At 37.8% G+C, this 12,119-nt stretch overlaps 1 protein-coding gene across 1 annotated transcript in view; it reads right to left on the reverse strand.

Moving 5' to 3' along the window:
* Positions 1-12,119, reverse strand: part of LOC150098897 (sodium-dependent phosphate transport protein 2B-like) — a 70,092-nt gene that overhangs the window by 28,460 nt on the left and 29,513 nt on the right. Inside the window, exon 4 of the mRNA XM_090405771.1 lies at positions 4,791-4,982. Within this exon, the coding sequence (XP_090261897.1) occupies positions 4,791-4,982 (192 nt within the window). The remainder of the gene's footprint in view (positions 1-4,790; positions 4,983-12,119) is intronic.

The raw sequence follows: 12,119 nt of genomic DNA on the forward strand, positions 1-12,119 counted from the left end.
TTCCAATCTTCACTGTCGATGAGGTATTTATTATTATTATTCAGACCTCCATGGAGTCAAGAGACTCATCGTGGGAGGTCCTTCTTAGGACACAGTTTATCATACCACTTCTTGAACTTATTGACCATTCTTGCTCTCACTATCTCAGGCAATGCATTCCACGGTTCAACCACCCTCCATGCATAGAAACCACTCCTCACCATCTTGCTCACAGCTTCCTTTCATAACTTCCAGGGATGACCCCCTTGTCATCGCTCCTTCCCACTGTTCTACCAAGCAAAAGAACTCCCCAACGTCCACCCTGTAACTGCCTCTCAATGGTTTAAGTCTCGATCATATCACCTCTTCTCCTCCTCCTACCAACGAAACTCTGCAGTCCAAATTCCCTCAGCCGATCCTCATAACTGACATTGTACAGTCCTGAAACCATCTTTGTTATCTGCCTCTGTACCCTTTCCACAGTTAATTTATCCCCTTCAAATCCTGGAGACCAAATTTGAGAACAATAGTCTCTGATCAGGGTCTTATACAACAGAATGATAACTCTTTTATCTCTGCAGGTTAGGGTCCTTCTCAGTATTGCAGCAATCCTCTGGGTTACTTCACCATCTTAGCAATATGCATTTATTCCTTTTTTCCCTTTATCTGACAACCAAGGAAACCAAACTTTACATGTTCCTCATTACAGAACTAGAGTATCATATTTGGAAGACCAGGCAAAGGGACATATCTGACCCCATACGGAAATTATATAATAGTATTATTGGTATGTTTTCTCACACTTTCTTCAGCTTCCTCATCATCGAACAATCTCTTTTAAGCATAAAAGAGGTTTTACGGAACAGTTGTTTGCAGATGAGGTGAATCCAGCTGTCTTGCAAATCAGATCGAGGTAGGCTCAAGATTCGGTTTGGTCTTCTTTATTTGAGTATCAGTAGTGTTTTTTGTTATTATTTTCAGTTCGTTTGCCTCTATCCCTTTAACGAAGTTGGAATTCTAAGCGAACCGCGGATGTGAAGGCAAACTCAAGGCCCTGAAAGAGAGGACTCTCCCAGACGCCGAATTTTCCACCCTCTTTTTCTGTTTGTATTTCAGCACATATACAAACACAGATCACATTGTTCTCTGAGACAGATAAAATGAAGTATAAATAACTGGTTATTTAAGCAGTTACTGAGATCTAGAATAATAGATCAGTGATGTGTTTGTACAATCTTAGGGAACTGATGTAGATTGAAAGAGAATATGGGCTATCCTGGGTCAACGTCAGTGATACTATATTGAGGTGGATGCACAGGGAGTCAATTGCAAGTGCTACCCGCAGTGGACGACCCACCACACTCGCCGAACTTCACTATAAGGTGCTACAAAGGACTACATGTAAAATTCTACCATTCGTCGGCCAATGTTGTAAGCAGAGTTCCAGGCATTAGCTGTAGCACGGAACTGCACAAAAACATTCAGATCCGAGGCTCACGACATAGGTTTCCATGGTAGGACTGTAATATACAAGTTCCACATTACCCGAACCAGCATGCAGCCTCATCTATAGTGGCAAAGAACGTGTACAGTGGAACTTGGAAAGCAGTGTTATGGAGCGACGATTCACGCTACACCATCTACTAAGCATATGAGCAGGTGTGGCAGATGCCCAGTGAACCAGAGTACATAACCCCAATTATGGAATTCAAAGGCAGTGGTGTGATGGTATAGTCCTGTTTTTCTTGGTTTGATCTGGAACATCTGTGGTACCACGAACATTGAACTCCAGAAGGTATCTGAACATTCATGTCTACAATGCAATGCTTCCTACTTTGTGGCCTTTCTACGGAAGTGATCATTGTCTCTTTCATCAAATCGATGCACCTGTCATGCAGTTACAGCAACAACTGCTGCTGTAACTTAATGGTTTGTGGACATGAACGTCATCACACTTCGACTGGCTTTTGCAGAGCCCTAATCTCAACTCTGCTGATCATCTGTGGAAATGTACTGGAGCGTCGGGTGAGGTCAAGGGATGTTCACCCTATAATAGTCGAAGACCTCATTACATGCCTACAGGAAGAATGGTCCAAAATTCCCATTGATCGCTATTGTATGCTTGTGGAAAGTATGCCCCATAGGACTGCTGCAGTGATCGCAGCGAACGGGTCCTATATCTTATTAAGGTGAGTGCCATGGTTGTTTGTTCCTCACACTATGGTGTCCGTTGACTTCTTTCCAAGCCGTGTAGAATTACATGACCAAAGCACTGATTAACGTTCAGTATAATTTAAATATAAAGAAAGCATATACAACACGTAAATAGATAGAAATTTGTTCATGAACATTACACCTGTTTTGTATGTTTTCGTATTTTTATTGCGGGGAGTACTTTTAAAATAAAAACATTACTTTCATTCATACCAGATATTTCATACACCACATAAAAAAACACTGAAAAACAAAATTGCTGATGTTTGGGTTTATTATTAAATGCTGTTGTGCGTGTCACACACACGTGCGCGCGCGCAGGATCGTCGTTAGGGTATGTGTTGTTCCTTAATGCAAGAAAATGTGTAAAATTAAGAGAAGAAGAAAAATGTGTTTATTGATGAGATACAAATTTGTAGGTTTTTGCTGCATTTCAAACTTGTCATTTCTAGGCGTTGCCTTAGTTACTTAGCTGGCTACAAGGACACTACGAATAGCAACAATGGATGATTCTCTGATGGAGTGATAAGAAAAGCCAGAGTTGCAAATACTAATTAGCAGTAACAAAAACTAGTTCATTGAAAAAATCCACAATTTTTTCAGCGGACTGACTTTAGCTGACCGGAAGCAGCCACCTAAGTCTCATCGCCGATTTGCCTGTGTTATGAAAAAATCTTGTTTCCGGGAGACAAAACCTGCTATCTCTGCATGAGGTCGGCTAACTCACCTTCAATTGAAAACGCCCATATAAAGATTTCTCTCGTCACGGCGAGAACCGAACTCGGTTCTTTTCCAATCGAAATTGCGCTACAAATCAAATCTCCATTCATTAACTTGGAGGTGGAGTTAAATTTGCAAAATATTCATCTCTGTGCGACAAACGAGGATTTAAATATCTCCTCATTGCTAATTTCAGGGAAACCCTTGGAAGAAAAAAAAATTACAAATGCCTTTGGGTTCTAGCTAGACGGGTTTCTAACTCGGATCTTTCCACCAAGAGTCGCCGATTCGTACTGACTACGAAGGCTCTCGATTACTGTTCTTTCTTCTCACTAATTAAATGAATTATTACGATGGCTTCACTCTAATCTGTAATTCATCATTTCCTAATTATCAACTTTATTTGCACTCAACTTGTCTCCGACAAATAGTTCACTCACTCTACTCCGCAAACATTCTGCCTGTTGGTAATATTTCAAGTACACGAGGTTAGTGAGTGTGGCCTGTATTCTTGCTTGCTCAGACGTATCAAGAGAATGATCACATTTTGTGACAAATCTGTACACTAACAAAAATAAAATACAAAAAATAAGAAAATATCTATGTATAATTGCAATTATAAAAATGAAAAATACAATTAAAGGTTGATAAAAATTAAAACAACCGATGTGTAGAATTTTTTGTTTGTACACAACAGTGTGTTCCTAATTCTTTATCTCCATAACAGAACTTTCCGACATCTACTTTTTACGATGGATAATAAGATTCCTAAAAGGCCGCACTGAATTACATTTTTCAACGAAATTTCGTTGGTTTCACGCAGTGAAACCAACTAAACAGTCACTAAAAATAACCGAAAGTAGTTATTAGTATTATAAGAATTACGATCAAAGCAATATATTATTACCCGTATGTGGGTGTCTCTATGGAGTCAGACGACTCATCGCGGAACAAAACCTATCATACCGCTCCTTAAACATTCACAGACGAAGCCCTCACAACCACCTCTGGTAATTATGTCTGTTCATTGCGTGCTGTCTGGTCTGGTCTGTCCTGCCCTGCTGGATGAAATGATCTTCACCGCCGTTCGAGACCAGCTAACTCACCTTCACTCGAAAAGTCTAGTTTAAGTAACCTCGCGTCTTAGACGGGGTTTAAACTTACATTTTTCCAACCGAGGACAAATGCTACAAAGTCGACTGCTGTAGAAGCTTCACATGTTAATCTGCCATCAAGTAACTAGTTGGTCAAAGATAACCGGATCGTAGTACAAACTGGAAAATACGTGGTTGAATATCGTGTAAGTTATTATAAATAAACAAAAAAGAAATTAGCTAACGACTTTTATTCTCTAGTAGAGAGTAGGCGAGTCCTTTATACCCTATCTAGCTTTTGGAGACTGAGTGGGCAGTTCAATCTCCACTGGTAGCCAATTAGAGATAGCTGGCCCATGTCTAATTATAGGTGGCTACTGATGAACAGACCAGCAAACAAGTGTTACCAGGATATGTTATTGTTTGAAACAATGTGGGTACTATGGTCGATTTTGTTGAGTTTGTGGGGCGAAAAACCCAAGTTTCCTTGAGGAAAAACCTGCTTGCCCATGCCAGAGATCTAACTCTGGAACCAGTCGAAGATAGGCTTAGAAAAAGTTCCTCCAGTCGGTGACTAGACTTGAACCTAGGTTTAACTTCGAGCGGCCAAGTGCAGAGGATGCAAGCTCCGCTTCCACTAAGTTACACAGATCTTGTAAGTTATTATATATATATATATATATATGTGTTTATTAAATTTAAATATTGGGACTAGATGCCCCCATGTATAAGATATTATACTTAAGGCTGGTGTCTGAACCTAAGAAAGGACGATATACTTACCGGTTCCTACTTCCAGTGGAAGAAGAACTATGACAGTGAGAAAGTTGAACATGTCATGCACAGTAGCTGCAGCAAAGGCCCTTCTGAACTGACTACGATTACCCATCTGAGCCAAGGAAACAATAGTATTGGTAACGGAAGTTCCAATGTTAGCTCCCATTACAATGGGAATAGCGTGTTTCACTGTGATTACTAAAGAAAATACAAGCAATATAAAAAAGTTACTATTAATTAACAATAGCATAAAAATAATAAAATAAAAAACAAGAAGTTATAAATGCAAAGTAATTTAAAACGGAATTAAATGGCAACATTCCTTTATCCATATTCCCATTCATGGATTACCACTAGTGTCCAATACGAAGACGTCATATACAGACGTCAAAGTTTTCTTGGCGATCTCATCCATGACAAAAGTAATGTAGCAACATAAATAAATCAAATGATTTAATTGATCTAATTTTCAGTGGTATTACGACAGTAGTAGTGATTACCGAGTGATGATACTGAGTTGTTAGCGAGATGGTGAAGTGAGGAGACAGTAGTTTTAGTGACGGATTATTCTCAAAAGTATTGGAACCTTGTCACAAAAAGGACTACAGGAGTGCCAGAACTAAGAAAAACCTGCTAAGGTAAGTAGCAGCCAATTCTCTATATAACTTAGCAATACCAAGACCATGGAAAAGCCCCTAACGTTCGAAGAAGTTTACAGAGAGTTCCTAAGATTAGGAAAAATCTTAAACGATAACTGGCCAGGGAAGGTAAAACTGTACGACACAACTTGGCACAACTCTATCAAATATCACTGAACTCTACCAAACATCTACTGAATTTCAAGACACACGTAAATAGTATCTCCACTAAAGCAAGTCACACAATAGCACAGCTATATCCACTTTTGAATAGAAAGAGCTTTCTAAACATAAATAACAAAATCCTCCTCTATAAATCGGTAATAAGACCACAACTCACTTACGCATCACCAACCTGGGAGCACACAGCTAAAATCAACATCAACAGATTACAGACGATCCATAACAAATGCCTGAGAATGGCATTTAATGCCCGTAGGTTCGTGAGAAACCTCCAGTTACACCAGGAGGTTTCTCATGCCACTTACATGACAGGCATTGCAGAAAAATTCTTCACAGACACAGATAATCCCCCAAATCAGCTAATTCAATAGGCAGCAGACTACAAACCCTCAGATCATTTCAAACATAAAAAACCCAAAATCCTCCATTGCAAGATAAAGCTAATACAGCTTACAATGAGCGGGTAATTTACCCACAATAATCCTCTCATACACAAGCTAAAATCTGATGAAGGGATAAAGAATCAAGGACTCGGTCCATCTCCCAAAGAAGTTCCAAAATAAATCAAATATTGATAATAACAGAAGTACTCCCAAGTAAATACACAACCGGTTAAGATCTGTTAACTTCATTTTTGCTTATGCTATCTAAGCAGAAGAGACATAAATAATATGAACTTGAATATTCACCTTAATGACTTATAATGTTAATATTTCCCCCATCTTTACGACTTTGAAGTCCTTTATTTAAATTAACACCTCTTACTTGCATTGCCTTTTCTCATTAAATAATTTTTGTTTATTTTTCAATAAAAAATAAACAGCGTTCAAACAAACAAATATGCAGATCTAGAACGTCAGAAAGGTACAAGCTAGGGGTGGATGGTATTTACGTGTGATTTTCTAGTCAAACCCTGTTAGTAGTTGGAAGTGACGGGCGTTGTCTTACTGGAGTGTGTAACATTTTTGCTAAGAATAGTTATCTGTTGCTTTTCATTGATTCTAGTGTGTTATGGTTGCGTTTCTGACATTTATTTTACAAATTTATCCAATTTTCGGGGTCTACTTCTACGGGATCTTGTTCGTCAGTTTTATTTCGAGTGTTGTGGATATGAACCTGTAAGTTATTGACGTATCATAGTGGAGTTCATCGAGGGAGCAGTCCAAGGTAGAAAGCATATTTTTGGAGACCGTGAGTTAATTATTATTGGTTTTAACTTATAGTAATTGTAAGCACGACATTGGTTCGTTTGTAGTGAAGTGATGTAAAATATGCATGCTGCCATGTTTAGTTGATATTTCAGTATAGCAGTTGCTGTCACTCATCTCAGTTGTTCTGACATTAAGCATATTCCTCAGCTTGTTAACATTCATTCACCCCTCCCCCGACAACACATACTTTTTTTTCTCTCTTTATTTTACAGATATTCGCACGGCGGTATTTTGCTCGCCATTTTTAGCAGGATTATTTTGATCACTTTATTATAATTTGTTTAAATGTGAATCAGTAAAACTATGGAGCCTCTAATTAATAAACCGTACTTTCAATAAAACAACAGTTTTTCGATCATCATTTAAAAACGACACAAGTCCTAATTTGTTCTAAATGTAGTCTTGTACCCCCCCCCCTTGTATGTATGAGCTAGGTTTCTTTGGTAAATATATGGGCATGATACGTTCGAATTTTTAACTTTATAGGCAGGACTAGCTGGCGAGTAGCTTCAAAATGAACAAAAGAGAATTTTTTTTTTTATGAACATTGGTGTGTTTTATTAAAATACTTGAGGTTTTAAATATGACTTGTGTAGTTTGTTGACCTCTGCTTGTAGTCATATCACAGGAGATATGCGTCTAGTATTGAGCCATAATCTTTCCTCGCATTGCTCGTATAGATTCTACAAGATACCCGTCGAATGAAATGTTCCACGGATATTCTACTACGCACAAGCATATTATTTGCAGCTGTGTCAGGTTTTACCGAAATGCAGTGATTAAATTCAGCCGGGGACCATCCCCGGAACTTTTTTTTTTTAAGCACGGACCCGGAATATTTTTCTGTTTTGTGACTTTTCTTCCTTTATGATAATTATGCCTGCATTATTGTAATATTATTCAGCAATTGTTTACAGTTTTGAATGTGTATATAAAGTCAATATCGACAGTCACCTTGATTACGAATGCGTGATGAAAGGGACGGGGAAGTTTGGAGCTTTCTGTAATGCGTTATCTTTCAGCTTGACAAGCAAATATTAATGCGGCGGAATTTTGACAGACTCTTAGCGATATTTTGTATTTTCTGGTTGGCAACACAGACAGTAACAAACAGCAGATTAGCAGTTTTATCAGAGCTCGTGATTGGGAGAAACAAAGAAAATCGTGTAATATTTTTGTTTATGTAGGACTATTATTTCAACTATGGATAAGTATATTGGTACTTTCTTTAAACGGAAAACATCGCTCGGATGACAATGATAATACAAAACGAGTTTGTAATGAGTTTGGGTGTAGTTTCTGAAGAGAAAGAATGACCACAACCCTATTCTGCTCCAACTGGGAAATCAAAAGGGACTGTCCGCAAATCATATCTTCGGAAAATTTTTCCCAAGATATGATTTGTTCAGTAAGTGTTGTGAAACTTACTCAACAAATCAACGCTGCCTTGTCACATCAATCACAACCGCTTTTAAGCCCCCAGCCGATTACCAGACGATATTATGATCTCAATCAGGGAAAAAAATAAGGCAAGAAAACGATACCGTAACACACGGGCACTCCAAGATAAAAAAAGTTTCACAACAAACTAAACAGCGCAGTTAGAGACGCGCTAAAAGATAATAGAAACAAAATTTGTTCTAGGCATTGTTCACTCAGTTGCGGATAAAGCTGAAGTCATAGCAAAAAATTTAGAAAGACAATGCAGCCCATCATATGTAAACTTGAACTTCGGTCACATTTACAAAATTCACCGCCATGTCAGGTACGCCCTAAAACCGTCTGATACATGTAACGCCAGCTCACACCTACCTCCCTAGCTGAAATCTATGTCATCATACAGAATTTAAAGAACAATAAAGCTCCTGGCCCAGCTGGCATTCTTAATAAAGTTATTAAATTGCTGCCGAAAGGCCATCGTTTATCTTACCACTATAATAAATGCTATGCTCAGATTGAAATACTTCCCTTCCACATGGAAATTTGCAGACATGGTCCCCATTCTCAAACCTGGCAAAGACCCCAGCTACCTCAAAGCTACCGCCCCATCAGTCTGATTTCTAATCCAGGCAAAATTGCAGAAAAAGTTATCCTCACCAGACTTCAAGCCTCTGTAAATAAATTAAATATCCTCCCAAAAGAACAATTTGGCTTCAGGCAGTATCACAGCACCACTCAACAGATCCACAGGCTGATTGAATTTATTACCACCAGCTATAATTGGCATCAATTCACTGGGGCAGTCTTCTTCACTTAGAAAAGGCCTTTACAAATTATGGCATTTCGGCTTGTTATACAAACTAATTTTAGCCGCCATTCCATTAAATCTGGTCTGCCTTATAAAGTCATTTCTTTGTGGCAGGCAAATGCAAGTCAAGTTGAATGGCACAATCTTAACACAGCGACCGATTTTGGCGGGAGTGCCTCAGAGGTCTCTGCTGGCACAAGTATTGTTCTCGGTTTACGTGGTGGACATCCCGCACGATCCAATATTGTCCATCATGGCCCTCTATGCAGAGAGTAGTGTGGTAGGCACTTCTGTCAAGATAAGATAAGGAATCGTGACGTGATTGATTGATATGATGACGTCATTGTGTGTGATGTCATGAGTTTGAAATGTTAGGAATTTTTCTGGGAAGCATCTGTGTATGTGTGTGTGACGTCACGTTGTTTGTTTTGTTTGCGTATGGAATTATGGGTGATGATTAGAGATAAGGATTCATGTCGTGATTGGTGGTGCACTTCTGACAAGATCAAGATAAGATAAGTAATCGTGACGTGGGTGTGAGTTGTTATGAGATGTAGATAAGTGACGTCATTTGTTAGTTGTAAATAAGTGAAGTTATTGTTTTGAATGGAAAGGAAGATATATTAGTGGATAAGGAATCATGTCGTGATTGGTGGGACACTTCTGACAAGATCAAGATCAACATAAGATAAGGATCTTGTCAGAAGTGTACCACCAATCACGATACGAATCTTTACCTGTAATCATCACCCATAATTCCATATGCGAACAAAACAATGTGACGTCACACACAGATGCTATCCAGAAAATTTTCTAACATTCCAAACTCATGACGTCATCATCTCAACAACCAATCACGTCAAGATTCCTTATCTTATCTTGATCTTGTCAGAAGTGCCTACCCTACTACTGCAGAGGATTCAGATCTCTTCAACCTCACCTTGACACTAAAAAACTGAAAAAATCTGCTAAAATTGGAGCACTGGTTCTCTAATTGGCAATAGAAAGTAAATCCTCAAACGAATACTGCCATGTTTTTCACCAAAAATTCAATTTCTCCTAAACAAGACATCTTCATATTTAATACAAAAATTCCTTGGAAATCAGAAGTCAAATATCTCCATGTACTGCTAGACAAAAAATTATCCTTTAACCCTCATATCAGAGCCTCGTGCAAAGGCATCCAGAGTCATCGCACAGCGCTATCCTCTAATTCATCTGTTTCCAACTGCTGGTATGCGTTCCCAGGACCGATGGAAGCGGGCATGTGGGCACCGCTGGGGCATGGTTCATAAGTTCATTTATAAGAAACAAAATTTTTATCATAAAACAAAATATTCTTAGAATGATTAATATTAAAATTAATAAGGCCGGATACACCGAATAAAAATTTTAAAAAATTGTATATTGCAGTCTCTTTGATCAGCTGGCTGTTTACAATTTTGCAGCGAAAGCAGGCTAAATGCTTGCCTGCAGAATGTTGTGTCTACTGCAGTCTATCTAAAATGAAACGGTGAACGGTTTTTATGCGCAGAAACGAATTTTCGTACAAAACATTTGTTGCTAGTTAACCAGTCATATGGTACGCATCTCAGTAGGTTGCTGACAGTAGCGCAGTGCAGACTATTATTTCGTCTCTGTGTCGTGTTGTGTAATAATTTCTTGTGGGTATAAAATAGAAATGGAATCAAAAATTAAAAAAAAAGTTATCCGGTGTACAAAATCGTAAGCGTCATGCCGCGAAAGAAGCAGATATTAAGAAACAAACTGGGGCTCTTAATAAATTTATTAAAATATTCTGATGCAGATTGTAACCAACTCGATACATCAGAAATCAGGTGAAGAACCATGCACATCATCCAGTTTGCATGAAAGTACTATTGTAACTATTGAACAAGATAACAAGACGCATTATTTAAGTGAAAAACAGTTAAGAGAAGATTGCTAGTCTGTAAATTTAGAAGATCCATGTGAATGGGGAAATATCGATGAAAACCTTATATCAATATTTCCCCATATATAATTCGGAAAAGAATTTATTCCGAAACTTTAAATTCTGTTTTTTGCTTTTGTTGCAAACTTTTCACACCTACTGAATCAAGTAGTCTTGTAGAAGATTATAGCTATTGGAGAAATGTAAGTACAACTTTGTATAGAAATGAGACTAGTTTAATTCACATGAAACATTTCTTAAAATGGAAGGAACTCGATAACTATTTAATAAACAAAACTACTATTGATTGCCAGACTCATAGCATGTATGAAATGGAAAAAAAACATTGGACGAATGTTTTAGAACTTGATTGTAATTATAAAATTCCTTGGTAGCAAAAATTTAGCTTTTTGCGGATCATCTGATAAATTATATGAATGGAATAACGGCAATTTTTTAAAATTAGTAGAACTGTTTGCGAAGTTTGATCCAATTATGGAAAATCATGTTGAAAGGGCCCCTACAACGAAACAATAGAGTACACTATTTGAGTAAAGACAGTCAAAATGAAATATTGGAAACTTTAAGTAACGCAATCAGGGATACAATTTTATTATCAATTCGAAAATGTAAATATTATTCCATAATTTTAACACACCTGATGCAAGTAAAACAGAACAAATGACCATTATTATTCGCTTTGTTTCCTGTGACAATGGAATTGTCAAGATGAGGGAAAACGTTTTAGGTTTTGCAGATATATCAGATTCCACAGGACATGATTTATGTGCAATAATCATGGAACAACTGGAAAAATGTAACATTCCCATTGAAGACATGCGAGGTCAAGGATATGACAATGGGGCAAATATGAAAGGGAAAAAATATGGGCTCCAAAATTTGCTTTTTAACCAAAAATCCTCGAGCTTTTTACGTGCCATGTGCTGCTCATACTCCAAATTTAATCATTAACGATGCAGCCAAAGTGAATGCAGATACAATTAGTTTCTTTGCAATTATTCAAGAAATATACAATTTCTTTTCATTCTCTTACAAACGGTGGGCAAACCTTTTAAAGTTCGTAAAAAAATTAACATTGAAACAGCCATCAGAAACGCGATG

The sequence above is a fragment of the Typopeltis vanoorti genome, chromosome 15 (genome assembly GCF_054136105.1).
Source record: "Typopeltis vanoorti isolate ZY-2024b chromosome 15, IOZ_Tvanoo_1.0, whole genome shotgun sequence".
In the NCBI taxonomy this organism is placed as follows: Eukaryota; Metazoa; Arthropoda; class Arachnida; order Uropygi; family Thelyphonidae; genus Typopeltis; species Typopeltis vanoorti.